Source organism: Trichoderma gamsii, assembly GCF_001481775.2.
Source record: "Trichoderma gamsii strain T6085 chromosome Unknown Scaffold_1.2, whole genome shotgun sequence".
Lineage (NCBI taxonomy): Eukaryota > Fungi > Ascomycota > Sordariomycetes > Hypocreales > Hypocreaceae > Trichoderma > Trichoderma gamsii.
In genome coordinates, this window is record NW_020171338.1 from 180,562 (window position 1) to 200,027 (window position 19,466).

The 19,466-nt window shown below is 51.1% G+C and overlaps 8 protein-coding genes across 8 annotated transcripts; 3 read left to right on the top strand and 5 right to left on the bottom strand.

Moving 5' to 3' along the window:
- Window positions 1–128: 128 nt before the first annotated feature.
- TGAM01_v200047 (hypothetical protein) lies at window positions 129–992 on the bottom strand (the record flags this gene model as incomplete). The annotated part of the gene is made up of 2 exons (XM_018804679.1): window positions 129–670; window positions 845–992. 2 exons carry the CDS (start codon window positions 990–992, stop codon window positions 129–131), a joined length of 690 nt encoding a protein of 229 aa, XP_018662219.1.
- Window positions 993–1,458: 466 nt separating this feature from the next.
- On the top strand, window positions 1,459–4,636 carry TGAM01_v200048 (alanyl-tRNA synthetase; the record flags this gene model as incomplete). The annotated part of the gene is made up of 3 exons (XM_018804678.1): window positions 1,459–1,534; window positions 1,781–4,392; window positions 4,460–4,636. The coding sequence occupies 3 exons, from the start codon at window positions 1,459–1,461 to the stop codon at window positions 4,634–4,636; spliced, it is 2,865 nt and encodes a 954-aa protein (XP_018662218.1).
- A 279-nt stretch (window positions 4,637–4,915) lies between these two features.
- TGAM01_v200049 (hypothetical protein) lies at window positions 4,916–6,531 on the bottom strand (the record flags this gene model as incomplete). The annotated part of the gene is made up of 3 exons (XM_018804677.1): window positions 4,916–5,125; window positions 5,190–6,166; window positions 6,225–6,531. 3 exons carry the CDS (start codon window positions 6,529–6,531, stop codon window positions 4,916–4,918), a joined length of 1,494 nt encoding a protein of 497 aa, XP_018662217.1.
- A 354-nt stretch (window positions 6,532–6,885) lies between these two features.
- On the top strand, window positions 6,886–8,217 carry TGAM01_v200051 (cysteine synthase 2; the record flags this gene model as incomplete). Its single annotated transcript, XM_018804676.1, has 1 exon — window positions 6,886–8,217. One exon carries the CDS (start codon window positions 6,886–6,888, stop codon window positions 8,215–8,217), a length of 1,332 nt encoding a protein of 443 aa, XP_018662216.1.
- Window positions 8,218–8,691: 474 nt separating this feature from the next.
- Window positions 8,692–10,034, bottom strand: TGAM01_v200050 (transcription elongation factor S-II; the record flags this gene model as incomplete). The annotated part of the gene is made up of 3 exons (XM_018804675.1): window positions 8,692–8,700; window positions 8,789–9,553; window positions 9,891–10,034. 3 exons carry the CDS (start codon window positions 10,032–10,034, stop codon window positions 8,692–8,694), a joined length of 918 nt encoding a protein of 305 aa, XP_018662215.1.
- Window positions 10,035–10,703: 669 nt separating this feature from the next.
- Window positions 10,704–14,282, bottom strand: TGAM01_v200052 (DNA excision repair protein ERCC-5; the record flags this gene model as incomplete). The annotated part of the gene is made up of 1 exon (XM_018804674.1): window positions 10,704–14,282. One exon carries the CDS (start codon window positions 14,280–14,282, stop codon window positions 10,704–10,706), a length of 3,579 nt encoding a protein of 1,192 aa, XP_018662214.1.
- A 387-nt stretch (window positions 14,283–14,669) lies between these two features.
- TGAM01_v200053 (hypothetical protein) lies at window positions 14,670–15,060 on the top strand (the record flags this gene model as incomplete). Its single annotated transcript, XM_018804673.1, has 2 exons — window positions 14,670–14,780; window positions 14,863–15,060. The coding sequence occupies 2 exons, from the start codon at window positions 14,670–14,672 to the stop codon at window positions 15,058–15,060; spliced, it is 309 nt and encodes a 102-aa protein (XP_018662213.1).
- A 463-nt stretch (window positions 15,061–15,523) lies between these two features.
- On the bottom strand, window positions 15,524–16,925 carry TGAM01_v200054 (sphingolipid long chain base-responsive protein LSP1; the record flags this gene model as incomplete). Its single annotated transcript, XM_018804672.1, has 5 exons — window positions 15,524–16,158; window positions 16,215–16,398; window positions 16,472–16,605; window positions 16,736–16,796; window positions 16,869–16,925. 5 exons carry the CDS (start codon window positions 16,923–16,925, stop codon window positions 15,524–15,526), a joined length of 1,071 nt encoding a protein of 356 aa, XP_018662212.1.
- Window positions 16,926–19,466: the final 2,541 nt, after the last annotated feature.

A 19,466-nucleotide genomic window follows, 5' to 3' on the forward strand; every position in this document is an offset into this window, starting at 1 on the left:
GCAGTAGAAAAAAGAACAAAAAAAAGAAATAAAAGGACACCAAAACTCCCAAACTCTATGTATACTCCGGGTATATTGCACGTAGCGCTGTCCTGTACTTTTAGCTGTAAAACGGTCACTTGAACACATCAATCAATATCCATGCCATCGCACATGTCGTTAATAGGGAAAACATTGGTCGGCGCAGGGCCGACGTGCGGCATCGTCTCAGTGGTGGTCTCTGATGCCATGCTGTTGATATGCGTCTCGTTGGGATCTGGGTTCTTTTGTCTTTCTCTTGCTCGCTGGCGGGCTTCGATGATGGCCCTCCGCACGCCGTCTTGCGATTCCGGTACGGATATGGACTTGGGGTCGCTATAGAGGACCAGCTGCATGCCGGCCAGCTCGCCCTCGTCGTTTGCAAGAATCTGCTTCGGAATACGGCTCTCTTGGAGGTGCTTCTGGATATCCGGCAAGAAGATTAGCTTGCCCTCGTCGTTGTCGCTGTCGGAGGAGAGCTCGTCGTCCAGGTTGTAGATGTACACCTTGTGCTTGGAGTCGTCCAATTGCATCGCCTCATCGTCGCTCTGTGGTTTTGGTGCCGCTGATCGCCTTATCGATGAAGATGCAGCTGCATTGCCGTTGGCAGTTGGTGTCTCGACGGGGACGTAGAGCTTGGAGCCGCCTTGTTCTGCGAGGTCGGGACGTGCGGTTAGCTAATCATGCCTCGGCGGTTGATGTGTGGTGGGTGACATGCGCGCTGAATTGATTGATTGCACCGCATTGAATGACGGGGTCGGACATGAGAAGCAAAGAAAAAAAGAAATGGAAAACAGCAATTAACAAGTCAGTAAATCGCACTCACCAATGTTCAGCAGGCTGAGTCGCTTGGAGAGCCGCTCGTTGTCCTGCGACTCGGCCTTCCTCTTGCGCCGCGGGTGCTGCCTCGCTTGGTCGAAACCCTCCATAAGAATGCCTGGCGCGGGCGAAGACGGGCTCTGCGTCCCCAGCATGTTCTTCTTCCGCTTTCTGCTTCTGCCGTTTGCTTCTGCTCCCGCCTTTTTGCTGAGAGACTCGCGTCGCCGGCTTCGCCTTCGGAATCACCAGCCCCCTGCCGGATCGGGAAATTGAGTCGAGTTGAGTTGAGAATTGCGAGAAACAGGTGATGCAGCTTTGTCTGTTAGCTGTTGCTTGCCGCTGATGTGGTCGCTGGCCAGGCCGCAGTCACAGTGCACCAGCTGCTGCGCGGCGGCCAGAAGCGGGCGACGGCCCTCGCTTTTTGTAGGCTTGAGTCCCTCTTGTAGAAGTTTCTACAAACCCCACCCGCCACGGCTGCAGCCCCTCCGCCGATTGCCCGCCGAAGCATCGCTGCACTCGCATTCGACCCTGCATCGACCTCGCCTTTCCGCATCGCCACCGAGTTCGAATCACAACACGCTTTTTCTGCTGCAGCGCAGGCTACTCCAGACATTCGCAAGCATGACGGGCAACTGGCCCGAGGCGCAGGTGCGCAAGACCTTCTTTGACTTCTTTGAGCAGAGGGGTCACACGCTGGGTAAGTCGAGTGGGAAAAGAAAATAACTTTTTCTTGTTTGCATCGCCAACTTCCCCTCCAAGTGGCGGGGTCGTGTAGATGATTGCCGAGTCTTTTGCGGAGTCGCGCAGCACCAGACATGACATCTTCTGTTGCTGTCTGCAATGCTCAATGGATTGTGCAGCTACAATGCTGTATTCCGATTTATTCTTCTTCTTCATGTTCCTTTCCTCTTATGCAGCTACTCGCGTTCTGACTCTTTCCAAGTGCCCTCTGGTTCCGTCGTCCCTCACAATGACCCGACCCTGCTCTTCACCAATGCGGGCATGAACCAGTTCAAGCCCATCTTCTTGGGCACCGTCAACAAGTCCGACCCCATGTCCAGCCTGAAGCGCGCCGTCGACACCCAAAAGGTCATCCGCGCCGGTGGCAAGCACAACGATCTCGACGATGTCGGCAAGGACAGCTACCACCACACCTTTTTCGAGATGCTGGGCAACTGGTCATTCGGCGACTACTTCAAGAAGGATGCCATCGAGATGGCCTGGGAGCTGCTGACCAAGGTGTATGGCCTGGATCCTTCACGACTCTATGTTACATACTTTGAGGGCAACTCCGCCCTCGGCCTCGAACCCGACCTCGAAGCCAAAGAGTTGTGGCAGAAGACTGGCGTGCCCGAGGATCACATTATTCCCGGAAACATGAAGGATAACTTTTGGGAGATGGGTGACCAGGGTCCTTGCGGTCCTTGCAGTGAGGTTCATTACGACAAGATCGGAGGACGCAACGCCGCCAGCCTTGTCAACATGGATGACCCCATGGTTGTCGAGATCTGGAACCTCGTTTTCATGCAATTCGACCGACAAAAGGATGGAAGCCTGAAGCCTCTCCCCGCGAAGCACATTGATACCGGTATGGGCTTTGAGCGTCTGGTGTCTGCGCTCCAGGACACCGCCTCCAACTATGCCACTGATGTTTTCACCCCTCTATTCAAGAAGATCGAGGAAGTCACTGGCGCGAGACCATATACCGACAAGTACGGCGCAGATGATACCGATGGCATTGATACTGCTTACCGAGTTGTCGCCGATCATATCCGAACCATGTCATTTGCCATTACTGATGGCGCCGTGCCTAACAACGACGGCCGTGGCTATGTCATTCGACGAATTCTCCGCCGTGGAGTTCGATATGCTCGCAAGTACCTCAATGCAGAGATTGGCTCATTCTTCTCTAAAATCCTTCCTGCTTTGATTGCGCAGATGGGCGAGCAATTCCCCGATCTTGCCAAGAAGCAGCTGGATATCCAGGAGATCCTCGATGAGGAAGAAGAGGCCTTTTCTCGAACCCTGGATCGTGGCGAGGCCCAATTCGAGAGATATGCCGCCAAGGCCGCTAAAGATAACGTCAAGAAGCTGGAGGGAGATGTTGTGTGGAGACTCTACGATACATTTGGTTTCCCTGTCGACTTGACCAAATTGATGGCTGAAGAGCGAGGCTTGGATATTGATGAGGCTGAAGTTGCGGTTGCCCGTGAAAAGGCCAGGGAGGCTAGCAAGGCTGTCAAGGACTCAGTACAGACATTTGCAAAGCTTGACGTCCACCAGATTGCCGAGCTCGACACACAGCTCAAGGTCCCACGAACAAACGACGACGCAAAGTACCTCAAGGGCGACAGCAAGAGCAAAGTGCAGTACATCTTCGACGGAAAGACTTTCACCAAGTCGACCAAGGATATTGCTCCCAACACCGCCATTGGTGTTTTGCTGGACAAGACCAACTTTTACGCCGAGTCTGGTGGTCAGATTGCTGATACTGGCCGCATTGTCATTGACGATGTTGTCGAGTTCAAGGTCATGGACGTGCAAGACTTTGGTGGCTACGTTCTCCACAGCGGTTACATTGAATACGGAGAGCTCAACTCTGACGACGAGGTCATTTGCGAATATGATGAGCTCCGCCGTTCTCCCATCCGTAACAACCACTCTGGCACACACATTCTCAACCACTCCCTGCGGGAAGTGCTCGGCGAGGATGTCAACCAAAAGGGCTCACTGGTCGACAATGACAAGCTGCGTTTCGATTTCTCACACAAGACCCAGGTTAAGCTTGACGAGTTAAGAAAGATTGAAGAGCTTTCAAATAAGGACATTCGTGCCAACCATAAGATCTACGCCAAGGAGGTGGAGCTGGACCTTGCGCTCAAGATTGAGGGTCTTCGTGCCGTCTTTGGCGAGACCTATCCTAACCCCGTGCGAGTGGTGTCAATCGGCATGGACGTTGACACCATGATTGCCGACCCCAAAAAGGCTGATTGGCGACAGTACAGCGTTGAGCTTTGCGGTGGAACCCACGTAGAGCAGACCGGTTTACTCAAGGATCTCATCATCGTTGAGGAAAGCGGTATTGCCAAGGGTATCCGTCGTATTATCGCTTACACCGGTGAGGCTGCTCACAAGGTCCAGCGCGAAGCCAAGCTGTTCGAGCAGAAGCTGCTAGATCTCGATAACCTTCCCTTTGGCCCTGAGAAGGAGGCTGCAGTCAAGACCGTCTCACAGGAGCTCAGCCAGTTGGTCATCTCAACGCTGACCAAGGACGAGTTCAACCAGCGTTTCCAGAAGATTGCCAACGCCGTTGTTGCCGAGCAGAAGAAGAAGCAAAAGGCGGAATCCAAGACTGCTATTGACACTGTTACCAAGCACTTTGAGGCGAACAAGGAGAGCCAGTGGTTCGTTGGCCGACTGCCCATCAGCGCCAACGCCAAGGCCGTGGGCGAGGTCATCAAGCACTACCAGTCCAAGGACAAGGCAAAGTCTGTTTATCTATTTGTCGGTAGTCAGGAGGAAGGCGCTGTTGCGCACGGAGTTTATGTTGGAACAGTAAGCACCCTGCCCTTTGATCATATCAAATCAAAGAACCCTTTCCACTAACATGTCATGATTCTAGCACTTGGCTTCACAGGGAGTTACTGCTGAGAAGTGGGCTGCCTCTGTATCCGACGTCATCGGTGGCCGCTCCGGTGGTAAGGAGCCGTCTCGCCAAGGCCAGGGAACTCAGCCGGAGAAGATTGAGGACGCTGTTGAGACTGCACGAAAATGGCTTGACGAGAAGTTGAAGCTTTAAATAGGAGGAGTTTGTGTATTATAGTAGCTGGACGGTGTTTGGCCAAATTGAAGGGGTTCATATGCATGGATGAAAACGGAACTGCGATAAATAGGTAGCCATACGAAACAAAAACTCTTAAAAAATAAAGAAATATATAGATACTCTAAACTTCACCAGGGGGACATGTAGAGAGATTATATATACAAAAGCAAAGGTCATACGATACTTCATTGCTCATCATTGTATTTATACAATTCGTGGTAAGGGGGGTCTAAAGTTAGATACATATATACATATTTATACAGTAACCATGACACTGGCATTTCTATAATGTGACAGGAGAGGATTCTCCCCGCTTCGCGTCTCCGTATCCTCAACATAGGCCCATCGACGCATAAAGTCCCCATGGGTCATGACGCGGGTGAGCTTCCCGGTGATGGCGCGGTAAATGGCTTCAGTGATGTTGAAGTCTGTGGGGAAGAGAATATCAAAGTAGCCTTGGTGGACCTGCATTGTATAACATTGTTTAGTTCTGAATTTTCTTTCTTGAAAAAGGGCATTCGCAACTTACAAGGGGAGTCGTGACGGGCACCATCTTTCGCTGGAACCGAGTCTGCACGACGGGGGCATTGAGACCCTTGATGGCTTGAGGGAGAGAGTCGAAATCAGAGGTGATGAGGCGGTGGGCGGGAAAGTACTTTTCCAGGACGTCGAAGAATTGCATCAGTCTTGTGGGGATGAACTCGGCCTGGGACAGGTTGGCGGCAAAGGGCAACTTGTTGGACATGTACCGAAGAACAGGGTTGGAAGGGTACGGCTTGGGATAGTTGCCCCCCGTGGCGGCATGGCGGACGCGGAAGAATCTTGCGGCGAGAGGGTCTAGCTCATGGACGTAGAATTCGTAAAAGTCGCCGTCGCCGTCAATGAGCACGTGGCCCTGGAGAGGCTCCTCGGTGGTGACGTCGTAGCGGATGCCGTCGTGGGAGAAGTTGTCAAAGACCTCCATGGCGAGGAAGAAGCACGGTGAGGGGACGTACTGGTCCCATTCGAAGATGGACTTGTTGATGATTTCGACCTTGTCTGCGTGGCCGCGCGATTCTGCGGTGGAGAGGAGGTGGCGGTTCTGGAGGGCCGCGAGCGAAGAGGAGATTTCGATGATGTTGAATTTGGTGCGGGCGTAGACTTGCGGGTCGGCGGCGCGGATGTAGTCGAGGATGTTGAGCATGAGGGTGCCCCGTCCGGCGCCCATTTCGAAGATGAGCAGGTCGTCGTAGGGATACGTCGTGAGGCGGTAGTTGGAGACGAGGTAGCGGGCAATGGCCTCGCCGTAGAAAGGTCGGAAGAGCTCTGTCGGGGTGTGCCAGAGCTGTCGCGTCGCGCTTTCGCCTTCTTTCTCGTCGAGGAGGTCTTCGAATTCGGTGTATCGCCTGCCGAGGTCGGCTTGGAACTCGAGCTCGTCGCGCATGGAATTGAAGTCGAAGGGCTCGCCTGGGCTGAAGATGACGGCTTCTTTGGAGAAGTAGCCGTATGAGGGGTTGTAGAGACTATCTGTGAGATTCCAACGTCAGTCCAATTACACGCCGTCTATAATCACCGAACCACATACCGTCTATGAAGTCCCGAAGTAGCATCTTTACTTTCCGAGGCCGCTCACTTCTCATCTTCAGCTCCGGCAGCGAGATGTAAGGATACTCTGCAAACTCCTCTCTGCGGTCCTCCGGCAAGATGTGCGTCCGTTGCTGCCAGCGACTCTCGTTTGTCTTCATGCCCCGATCTATCGAGGCCTTGTTCACGAGCCCGCGAACTGGCTGTCTGTGAGGCCTGCTGGCGAGGCCATTGCGCAAACCTTGACATCCGCGCGGACGATGTCGAAACAATTGGCGAAAGAGGTGAGCTACAATGGGGGAGTCCATGATATGCTACCCTCTCTCTGTTTGCAGCTGTGGTTTTGAATGGATCACGACAACCTCATAAAAAAGATCGAATGTTTTCTCTTAGCTATCAATTGGGGTAGATCCCGCAGCTATGGCCCGGAAAGTGGTTTGTTCCGGGAAGTAGGGCTGCCCCGCGAACTGGTTCCTGGGTACGTACCCGTTTTGGCGCTGATTTTCCGCAGGGATCTAGATGACATCAGAAGAGTTTTGAATTTGAAAGTTTCCCATCTCGCGTGATTCATGCTCTACTTCTGACAAGCTCAACAAACTTTTCAGAAATGAGGGCTTCATTGTTATGATTATGGTGAGATGTACTCGGCATAAGAAAGCAGCATGTCATTGAGCGACCATCCCAAAGCATATGGCACGGCAGCCATTGCCGTTGCCTTCACGGCCGGCATTGTCGCTACCCTGGGCTTCAAAGAGCTGTATCCCGAGCTGGAGTCTCGATATCAGCATAAAACATTCCACCGTAGGCGCAGCAATGTGCGGTCAACGGATCCGCGACGAAGCAGTTTCTTCTGGATGGCGCCGGTGGAACTGGAAGACCATGAGCCGGCACCATCATCATCTCGTGCCCCGGAGATTGTAACCAACGGCATCGAAGGTTGTATCGGCAACACGCCCCTCATAGAAATTCCTTCTCTCTCTCAAGCCACTGGCCGCACCATCCTCGCCAAGGCCGAGTTTCTCAACGGCGCAGGGAACAGCCCCAAGGATCGAGTAGCGCTCAATATGATTTTGGAGGCTGAGAAACAGGGACTCTTGACACCTCATCAGGGCGATACCATCTATGAGGGAACAGTAGGCAGCACGGGCATTTCTCTTGCGACTCTGGCCCGCGCAAAGGGATATAAAGCCCATATTTGCATGCCTGATGACCAGGCCTTTGAAAAGTCAGACCTTTTGATTCACTTGGGCGCGACTGTTGAGAGAGTTGCCGTTGCCCCCATTACCAGCCCCGATCACTTTGTGAACCTGGCCCGAAGGCGCGCCATCGAGCATACGCAGTCATCCACAGACGGCAGCAAAGGCTTCTTTGCGAATCAGTTCGAAACCGAGTCCAACTGGCAAGCCCATGCCGTCAGCACAGGCCCGGAGATCTTTCAGCAGACAGATGGTAATCTTGACGCATTCGTTGCTGGTGCCGGAACAGGTGGCACTATTTCGGGAGTGGCGAGGTACTTGAAGCTGGATGCGAAGATGAGCAACCTCAAGGTCGTTCTGGCAGATCCTCAGGGAAGCGGGCTGTACAACAAGATTAAGCACGGCGTCATGTATTCGTCTACCGAGAAGGAAGGTACCCGGCGGAGACAACAAGTCGACACAATGGTGGAAGGAATCGGCATTAACCGGGTGACGAACAATTTCGAAATCGGCAGAGATTTACTCGACGATGCTGTCAAAGTGACGGATGATCAAGCTTGTCGCATGGCTAGGTGGCTTGTTGAAAATGACGGCATCTTTGTCGGGAGCAGTAGCTCTGTCAACTGTGTTGCCGCTGTTGTCACCGCCATGAGACTTCCTCCTGGAAGTAGGGTCGTTACTTTGCTGTGCGATTCGGGAACTCGGCATTTGAGCAAGTTTTGGAAGAATATCAAGGAGATGGGCCTAGAGGACGAGGAGGCCACGGATCTCTTCACTGAGCTGGGGATATCAGAATGATGAACCAAATAACCAAAAGCTTATGATCCAGTACACAAGAATAGCCTTTATAGGCAGCAGTACATATGTATGATATGGGGATAGATATAATGGAACAAGATCAAAGATCTATTAGCGATCTAAGTTAAAGAAAATAGAAAATAGAGTACATGGCTTCACAGCACCACCATGTTCATGATGTGCACGCATCGCCAAAAAAGACACACCGATGAGGGATTGAGATATAGAGGGTAAAAAGAAGAAATCAAAAGTTAAAAAAAAAAAAAACACATCATGGCGCCTGAAGTTCTTGAGACCTTCATTACAATTCCTGAAAAAGCAAGATTGAATTTTCCATAACTCCCATCCTAAGAAATATCCACCCCAAGCACTCCGTAGAAAAGAAGAATAAAAAAGCTCATTGAAAGTGTCTTTCAACCCCTTGGTGCAGACGTGGCGCTATCGATCATAAATTTCCTCTCTCTCGTTACCTCTTTACGAGAACTGTAGAATCGCTCGTGTTAATACACATTTGTAACGCACTGAGCGCACACCAAAAATGATACGCAGGGGGAGAGAGAAAAAAACAAACCTTCCAACGATTGCCGCAGTTCATACACTCGCAGAATGTCGTCATCGGTTCATCGGCACTTCGTGTCTGCGCCTGGGTGTAGCTGACGCGCTTCTTCTTACACTTGCCGCATTCCAGGCTGTCACTGATGCTCTTCTCGGCCATCGGTACCTGTGCCTTCTTCATGTTCTCCTTCTCCAACTCGATCTCCATCTTGCGTTGATCCTCGCTCTTGAGTTCCTCGTCCGACATGTTGACAAACTTTTCCGGCGAGATATCTCCTGCCATGACTCGCTTGCCCAAGTCCCGGTTCGACTTATTCTTGAGATTTGTGAATAACGACCGGATTTTCTTTTTGTAGTCGGGGGTCTCGCCCTTGAGGAGCGTGAATGCGGCGTGCTCGACGGCGACGGCCCTGGCGATGACGTCGGTCTCGGACTCGATCGATCGGTAGGCTAGGCCGTTGTAGATGAGGCCGATGCACTGGTTACGGACATTGGACTCGGTTCGCTTGATGCTCACGCCGTCGGTGTCGAACTTGCGCTTCTCAGGATCGCCCTTGAATGCCTTCTTGGCGCCGCCGGTGGAGGATGCGTTGCTGGATGGGTTGGGCGGCGATGCGGCCGCGGGAGCTGATGGTGAGCCCATTTTCGCCTTTTGCAGCTTGGAGTTCTTCTCTTGCTCGACAAGCTTCTTCCACTTGATCACCAGTTCGGAGGCGGCTCGAGCAATCTCTTTGTTGGGATTTGACCGCAACTTGCCGACGAAAACACCTGCGCGCGTGGCCTAATAGATTTGCGACAATTGATGTCAGACAGAAGGGTTTCAAATGTAGCTGCAAACAAATAGGAAGAAAGAAATAAGAACCAAGGGGAGGCATTATATAGGGATACAAGCAAGCTGCGATTGAAGGCAATGATGGACAGTGACTGGGGGTCAGTTGGCTGACGTTTTCCCAAACTTGACAGCAAATCAGTCTGAATGGAGCACATCCCATCCATCGCATTGCAATGCCCATTCAAGACAAGAAAGCGTGCAGAGAATGGAACCCAATCCTCCTCCCTTCTCTCGGAATCACCCTCCCAGGAAATAAGCGATGCGCCTAAAAGAAAAGGACACCTACCCGCAGCATCTCTTCTGTCGGTGACGCATCCTTCTTCAGCGTCTCCAGCAGCTTCAGCGCATTCTCCGGAGGCTCGTTGGCGGCCACCACCTTGGTCAGCGCCTTTACGCGCGACTCGAGCTCACGCTGATCCATGCCCGGCATCTTTTTCTTCTTTATATGTGCCCTTGGCGAAATAATCTTGCAAAAGCTGAGAGAAGCTGAGGAAGCGACGAATGAAATCCCAGGGTGAGGCAGGAGAAGTACTGGCCGAAGATGAGAAGACAAAAGACTGTTCAGAAGCAATTTACTACAAGGGAAAAAAAAAGATGCAAGGTCTCTCTCTCTTGCTTTCTGCCCACGCGGCGCGCGGCGAATCAATTCGTCGCATTACGGAGCTGCTGGCGCTGTAAATGGCGTGGGCGGGACGGAGGATTCCGGGATTTAGCCGCGGGGTTGTGAAGCATCTAGAAGATTGATGCTTGTAGGGTCACGTGCCGAGGTATATGCTTTATCTCGAGACGATGAGACTTCGCGTTGTGTTCTATCATGCAAAGAGGCATGGATCACATATATGTTTTTACTATCTTTATAAGCGAATATGCAATCAATATACTAAATGCGTAATGAAATGAAGATATCATGCCTTGTGACTTGACTATATCTGAACCAGCACGTGCTCAATATACTGTATGCATATCATAAGCTCTATAAGACATTGCACTCTATCAACTTGACCATCATATTGCATGTCTGCTACTCTAAAGACCAAGAGATCGTTTCCACTTATATCAGGATTCTCTTCTGCACATCCTGTAGCACCATCTTTTGTCATCACTTCTTTCTGGTTGTTTTCCTTCGCTTATTGGGAACTGAGCTCTCATCAACCTCCGGAGCCGGCCCCTCGCCAGCAATATTCGCCCTCAGTCTATCCACCGCAGCCGCCATCCGCTTGCTTCCTTGAACTTTCTGTCTGGGTGCAAACGTCTCTCTGGCGCCAGCACCAACACTCCCACCAAAGAATCTCGTAATGTTGCTCTGCGTTCCTTCAATCTCTCGCTTATTCATATCCCGAATGACCGGCACCAGCACTTCGTCTGTGCGCTCTTTGCTCCAACCAATCGTGGCCATGAGGTATTCTCTCAATCCCGCTACATCAGGCACGCCCCATTGAAACTGTTCCGTGCTGCTATCGACCACAGGATGAAGATAGGCTTCGTAGACGGCTGGACTGGGAAAGGCAACCGGCAAGAAGAGCTTGGTTGCTTGTGACTTGCGAAACTTGCGTCGGAACGAAGAAGAAGCATCGGCCTCCTTGGGTCGCACTTGAGATTGAACGTCACGCCACCACTCGCGGAATTTTTCGAGCCCATCCTTGCCAGGGAACTCGGATAGGATTTCCACAGCCGTGACTGGACCGACCCCTGGTAGTCCTTCTGTATAATCCGACCCCAAAAGCTGAGCGAGAGAGATGAGCTGTTCTCGAGATAAGGACAGTTCCTTGTCGAGATCTGCACCGACATAGCATTCGACAAATTTGTTGCTGTTGAACATGTTTTTGTAAACTCGCGTTCCTCCAAAAAGGAAGGTATCTGAGTCATCTGTGACGATGCCGTCTACCATGTTCAATCGGACTAGCTCTGCACACTGCGCTTCTGCTTCCATTGGCGCAGTGATGTAAGGGATACCGAAGAGGCGAAGCAAAGCTTGACACTCTGTAATCATGGTCTGCGTTACTTCGTCTGCGTCACGACGATCTTTTTTCTGTTGACTTCGAAGAGCTCTCAATTCTCTTTCGTAATCCTCCCTGTTCTGTTCAGTAGATTTGTTGTTGAGTTCGCTGGCGAAACGAGCGTGTTCATCTGCTTCTTCAGCCATTTGTGCCAATAGCTCCTCGTCTTCAGGGTCACTGAATTCGTCGAATTCTTCGTCGCCAAAGAGCTCTTCGTCTGTAATTGTGGTGTTCCCAGGGATAACCTCCACTGGGGGTCGATCCAGAGGAATATCCTCAAATAAAACTGACTCATCTAGTAGATTTCCTTGAATCAAAGTTCTGTCCGATGGCTCAACATCTTCAAATTCAGGCTCTGGAGACTCATGGTCGTTTTGTGCTTCTGTTTCCATAACAGGTACGACTGGAACACTAGGAGCCTCAATGATAGGTATCTCTTCAAACTCCGGCTCTGGTGATTCACCGTCTTCTTCATTCCCTTTACTTCCAGTGGGGATCGATTCGGTAACTGGCGCTTCCATTATTGCATCATCTTCGTTGTTTTCTTCAATCTTTGCGGGACTGGGAACTCGTTCCTGTTCAGGTGAAGGGGGTAATTCGACGATTTTAACATCATCACTACCATCTTCTTCGTCTGAAGATTCAATCTCAATCAGCTGATCTCTCAGCTCTCGTTTCCGAAGCCTCTCTTCTTCTTCCATTTCCGCTCTATCTTGGGCATTTATCTCTCTTTCGACATCTTTCTGTTGCTTAATGGCCTCTCGGATATCTGTGTCGTTATCCACTAGCCAAGGAGGGAGCGGTTTAGGACCATCTTCTCTTTGTCCTTCAACCTCAAAGCCACTCCCTGTTTCGTCTTCCTCTTCCTCTTCCTCTGGTACAGCATCTCCACCGGCCGTCACTACAATCGGCTTCTCCTCTGACGCCTTTGCCTTTTTCTTCGCAAACAGAGAAGATCCCCAATCTAATTTGGGAAATGGAAGAGGTCCATCAAATGGATTCTTCTTGTTTTCGAATACTGGCTTTGGCTGAGCTTTTTTCATTTTTCGCGATTTGGCCAAAACTGCTTGCATATCATCTTCGCTATCGCTGTCTTTCTCTTTGTCCGCTGTGATTGGGGCTTCTTGCCGTTTTGGAACGGCAGCATTGGCTCTATTGTTTACAATATGCGCAATCATTGAGCCCCCGCCGCGGCCAATAATAGGCTTGGGTGCTTCCACCGCAACTTGAGTCCACTTTGGCTTCTCTCGAGATTCATCTTCGACATCCGATCCCTCGTCGGGTTCCTGGCCAATACCGTGTTGGTTTTGTAACGATAGAGCAATAGCGAGATTGAGATCATGTTCTTCTTCAGGATGCATAAGTTCCGTAGGCTGCTCGTCGAGCGGATTCACCGTTGGCTCTACTTGTCCATCAACAAATAGCGAGCCCTCGCCGGCAGCTTCATTGACAGCTCCCTGCCTATTAGATGCGTAGAATTGCTGTCGTCGGTTGTTGATATCTTGAGCAGCGTCAAGACCTGCCGCAGCAAATTGTGATGGTTTGGGCAATCGGTTAATACCCACAATCGGCACATCTTCGAAGTCGTCTTCCTCTTCGCTCTCCTCTTCTTTTGTCTGGTATTGAAATTGGATGGCATCCACGTCGATTGGCTTGTGAGCTTCTCCAACGTCCTTCTCCTTGCTGACTACTCCGAGCGCCCAGCCTCCCTCAACGCCTTCATTCTTGACTAGGATATACTCTCGATCCTTTTCTCCAGCGATTCGAGCATTGACATTGAGCGTCAAGTCAGTACCTAACATTCCGACTTCATACATGAGCCGCTGTGTGAGATGATTCCTCTCCTTAACTCTCTCAATCTGAAATCTTGAGAATGCCATGCGATCGGGGAACATGTCGTCAAGCTGTTCCTTGCTCAAGCCCATTCTCAGACGACTCCTTAATCTAGCCGCATTGAGGATATTGTATCTATCCGGTGGCGGAAGGCTTTTGAAGAAGTCGCCGTCAAAATCAATCTTACTAAAGTCGTACAGATTGATATCCTCTCCGTTATTGAATTGGCGCGCATACTCTTCCAGCTCTTCCACGCTCATGATTCGCGGATCATCTGGTTTTCCCATTGATGCTATGCCGTTTTCAAGCTCGGGCAAATGATACGCGTCCTGCTTATAGAACTTGCGGTTCCGCATCCTCTCCTGCTGGGACATTCCGATCTCATCAACATAGACCAATTTGCTAGCATCGGGAATGACTTCCTCTTCCTCTTCCACCGCCCTCGATGCTCGTGGTCTTTCATTTTCTTTCCTGCGTTTTTCTTCCTCCTCTTCGACAAGGCGCTGCATCTGAACGGCAAGGAGCTTTCCTGCCGTCCTGATAGCATCTTCTCGTCTTCCTTCACGTCTCTGCTTGCGCTTCTGGATGGTTGCTCTCTTCAGTGCTGGGGCACCGCCATCGAATACAAAGATCGGTAGAATGCCGTACCAGAGGAGCTTGCAAATGCGCCGGAAGAATCCCACAATGTGCGAGTTGCGAAGCGCATTGCCTTCTTTGTCGCGAACAGCTTTGAGAAACTGATAGATCCAGATTGACGCATCCACGGCAAGACGCTTCCGATTGAGCGTTGCGAGATTGGTAGGCCGTGCACACGGCTGGATCACGGTCCAGAGACCGTTAACGCCCATGGTGACGGCACGGGCTTAGCGACGGCCCGCGACAGAATGTGTTGGCTATTGAAGAAAAGAGAGCATTGCGATGATGATTATGCGAGCTCAACTCGCTTCAACAGCAATTTTCAGATATGAAAAGATAGAAAAAGATCGTTTTCACAGAATGCAATGAAGAGGTTCAAGATTCACGATGCGTTGATCGATTCCACAGTGACGCTATTAGCAGAGGCAAGTGGGGCCTGCAGGCCTGCGAAATCTTATCCATTGGCCCACTGAGCTTATCGCTCCAGAGATGCGTTGACAAGGAACGTGCATGGAGATCCGCTACACCTTTTCCTCCGAGCTTCGATTCCTCTTGCACCTCCATCATATAGCCTCTCCAGGCCAAGGCTAGTCCTCGCAATGGACAAAGATGAAGCTCACGATTATCTTTCGTCTTTACTGAACCAGAACCTGCGCATCCACACCACCGATGGCCGCATGTTCCGGGGAGCCTTTAAATGCACAGACCCGGTTTGTATCCCCGCAGCCATCGCCATCAGTATCATATTATTTCCTGCACTGGAATGCTAACATATGGCCATCGATCGCATAGGACATGAACCTCGTCTTGGGCAATACACATGAATACCGACAACCTTCGACAAAGGAAGTCGGCGCCGCTGCGGCAAACACCTCTGGCGACTCGGTTTCCCTGGACATGACGTCTCGATACCTCGGCCTGATCGTCGTTCCCGGGCAGCACATTGTGAAGATGGAAGTGGAGCAATTTTTGAGCCAAATCAAATCCTGATTGGCACTATTTTACGAGAAGGGAATATTGTATCAATATGTTTCACACTAGTTATGGGGCGGCGGCTTTAGTTTTCACTGCACTTACGGTACGGCGTTTCAACGGTTGAACATTACTTAAGATGAGGATATAAGGACCATCCAATGCTGGGTACATAGACGTGTATATTACTTCGAAGAGCTATTCTCATCCAGACAAACATTTTACAACTCACAACAAGGTATTAGTGAATAGCCACACGCCCAAAGAGCTATCCGATAGAGAATTAAAGCAAATTTACCCAGCCAAGCAGTCAACCCAGCCTTGTCCAAAAACTCCGCCGCCAGGTTAGCGGCATCCAAATCGTCGACATTATTGGTATCAGCCCCTGCTCTCCAAGCCCGAGGATCTCATTCACCTGCCCCTAGCTTTTGTTTTTCTTTAGTTTTTCTTCTCTTTGTCGCATAATATGTTGCCGGGCGTCTTAAGCCGCGAGAACTTCTTGGGATCGGCCTCGTGTCTCACCATTCATACCAACGTCACTGCCTAAAACAGAGTGGTGAGGCTCCTCCAACTCCTCCTCCTCCTCCTCTGCTTCACTCTCGGCTTCAACACCTCGCGCTTCCCATGATTGGTTGTCGTGCAGCGGTACATCCTGGTGAGATAAGTCGTGGCCCTCTTCCCTGGCTTGGATAGTATTACGGCGTCGCTGGGAGAGAGTTCGCGATCGGGTAGAGAGCTTGGAGCTCACGGCGGCGTTGGCGGTGACCCAGTTGGTGAGGGAATCTTCGCAATCCTGGATGATGGCCTTGCTAGCTTCATAGCCGTCATACGCGGCTCGGGTTTCGCCAGGGGTCACGGGAGTGTCGTCGATCAGCTCGAGGAGATGTTTGCCGTAGCCAGCAATAATGGCAACCTTCTCGCAGTGTTCGCGGAGGGCATCGAACTGGTAAGAATAAGCAGCTTTGACCTTTTCGCGAGTGATATTGGAGAGCTGGGCCTCTGCCACGAGCGATTCGGCCTCGGCACGGACTAGCTCCTGTTCCAGTACCACAATCTTGGGAGAGTTAGGCTCCTTGTACTTTAGCTGGGCGATCTGGTCGGTAATTTTTTGTTTGCCTGGCTGCAGTCAGCATTGAATGTTGAATATATATGACATGCACGGTGTGTCTCACGGTCTCGGCTAGGCTGGACAGATGCTTCGATGTTGCGAATGCTCTTCATGGTAATGCGATATTGGTCGTATCGGTCGACGTATTGATCTTCCAGTTCGCCGATTTCGTAGAGGAGAACGCCGATCTTGTCGGTGACGTCAGAGACATCTTCATCGGTAGCCTCACCCCAAAGGGACAATTGTTGCTATTAAAGTGTGAGCCAGCAGAATTCTTGATGAGAATGATGAGACAGCAATAGTGAAAAGGAAATCACATACGGCCACATCCATGCGCTCCCTAGCGACGAGCTCTAGGCTTCGCATGACATTCTTTTCCATCTTCACGAGCTGGGATAACTTCTTAGCCAGATCTGGCCCGAAGGCGCCACCGGCTCGGCCGCGGAGAGCATGGCCTACCTCATCAGTTAGTTTGGGCCCTAGAGGCAGATATGATCATAGGAGTCAGGATTGACGTGAGAGCCATCTCAGCCAATCCTATCGTGGGAAACCGGTGCGTAAAAGGCCCGCCATTGCAACACTCACCCAGGCTTCCTTTGCCGAAGAAACGGCCGGACTTGGTGGACGAAGGGGGTGGTGGCGGACTCTATCCATTGACTGCGTCAGCGAACACACGAGGCAGTGGTACACGATGAAAGTAGCTCCGGAACCTCCATACCTGAAGCTGCGATGCCGTGGGCGCGCGGGACTGGCGCATAGAGTATGTTCGGTGCATTATGGCGGTGTGGCTGAGCGCTAACAGAGGTTGCGGTTGCGATTAAGAAGCCTATATAGCTGGAGAAAAGAGCGATGGTGGTGCGATAGGGATTGAGCGATTGGGCACACAGGAAAGGGACAGCAGCGGAGTCTGCAGCAATGAGACGAGGGGAGAAAAAAAGATGATCTGACGCGGGAGGGGATGGATGGGGAGAGTCTAGGTGATTATAAGACTGTCTGGACAATGGCTGGGCAGGATTTACGCGGAGCTGGCGGATCGTCATCGGCTTGCACAGCTGTTGCGCTGGAGCTACGTCATGTCAGTGACGCCCCAGTAGCCTGAGCTCAGCAGCCTGTTTGAGCCTCGATAGAGGGGAGCTCGAAGCTTAACGGCAGGCCTAGCAGCCCTTCAGTACTAGCGGGGGTCTGTTCAGTGGCCTTCTTGGGCAACAGCGCCTACGTCAGATTAGAGTCCGGGACCTACGGGACTATCGTGACTTAGTAAGGCTCACCTGTAATCTGCAATGCGTGTCTCAAGCCTTGCGTAGGATTGGAACGTGCTTGTCAACGCCAAGCCCCGCGGGCTGAGACACTGCGCCGTGAATTGGTTTGCTCGTGGTGGTGGATCATGCCGCATTTGGCTTGAGATGTTGGAGAAGCTGGGCGATGAGCGATGCTAGCGGCAACCTAGGAGTAGCGAATGACGGCGTTGACACTGAAAAGCAACTTGCTTTTTGCCAATTTTCTTGTTTTCTTATCTTTTTGTACTGTTGCTGTTGCTGTTGCTGTTGCTGCCAAGGAGGAACGATGTCTCAATTGCCAAAAATGCATGATGAGTGGTACCAACTGAGACACTGCAGGTAGATGCAAGAGTAGCGACTCATGCTCATCAGTGATTGATTGATGCCGTCATACCATCCAGAGCAGCTGCTGACCTCGGCAGCACAGCGCTTGCGGTTGACTGAAATTGCCTGGATCGTGATCCTGCTTATCCTCGATTGATTAATGGTCTTGCGCTGCATACTTTGGTGGAAGCTGAAGCGGCTAGTCAATGGTCATCTTAAAAACGAAGCTCCTCTAGGCCAAAACTCAAAAGATGTGCGGGATGAGCACACAGCATCAACTCACTTGATGTCGATTGGCTCATTGCCAAGTAGGGGTTTGATTGCAGTAAAGGCTCCCGCAGTGGGGTGTTCACCATCAAAGATGGGGGGTGCGTGTGCAGGCCAGCTCTACCTCCTTGTATACTAGATTTCGGCTGTAGCACCAAGTACAGAGGATTGCCATCTGCTGTTGGCATGGTGTAGGCAGATCAGATGCGGAATTTACAAACGTGGCAGTTGATCTCTGATACTCGGAGCCTCGCCTAGTCCTTTTTCTCATTCGGAATGTCTGTGCTGGCTGTCAAACCCATTTCGAGACGAGCTGCATTGAGACGCTCATGCAGGTACAGATTGTGGTGCTCCACATTCGTGATGCTGGGACAGGCCCTGTTGGGCTGACGATCGTGGAGCTTTAATCAAGAGGCTACATGTCAAATGTCAAAAATGAATGATAGACCATTGAAATATACCGAGCGAACAGCTTCTCGCCATTAAATCTCCGGATCTCACAGAGCAATCTACACAGGCAGAAAGACCGCGTTATAAAGCCCAAGAAGTGGTCTCTGAAGGAGATTTTTCGACCTATGGGTTTGTAACCGCCTGAGTATCATGGTGAGCGGCTGTAAAAGGCAATAGAGATGTGAGATCTGATGGCTTCAAATTTAGTCTAATAGAAGCTTATTTTCTTTACAACAAAGAATTTTTATGGCACAGAATTAAATGAAGGACACGGCTCAAACTTTCTTTCAGCGGCTTCTCGCATGAAAGAACTGTGGCCAACGCGCTCTCCAGAATGGGGCTAGCTCTGCAGCTTTTCTTTGTGGACTCGGACAGAAACCCTGACTAATCAACATTGCAGCCAACCAGGGCTCGCGTGTCCAAGGCAAGACGCGGTTTCAAAGCATTTCGAATTCGCGGTTCTCATAATCTCGTGCGCTGGGATTCACAGTTATTGGCGGGACGACAAACAACTGCCATGCGCTGCATGGAGATGCTCTTCTGAAGTTCCCTCTCCGCTGTAGCGGTCATCGCGGATAGCTGCCGCCTGGCCCGGGTTTTGTGGCTTGCACGACGCAGGAATACAGACATGTACTACGGCAACCAACACATTTCGCCAAAATCCCCATCAAAGCCCATTGTCAGCCTCGCATGAGTTAACGCCGAGCGCTTGCCCGACCTGATGAATGAGACTCTCATGGTCAATGCCATTTTGATTGTGTGCTTTGATTTACACTGTTGATTTGCGACTTCATTCCCAGCGTTCTTGTTCCCAGGCTTCTCATGCGGACTCTCCTGCATTTCCTGGCCGTTCACTCATAGGCAGTTCTACCGTCAGCTCTCACAGTCCCTGGCTGCCGTACGCCGCTGCAGAAGAGGAAACTCACATCTCCAGTGATACAAGACCGCATCAAAGCTGTTTGCAGCGCAGAGGGTGTTTTAATATCGAGGAGACAAGG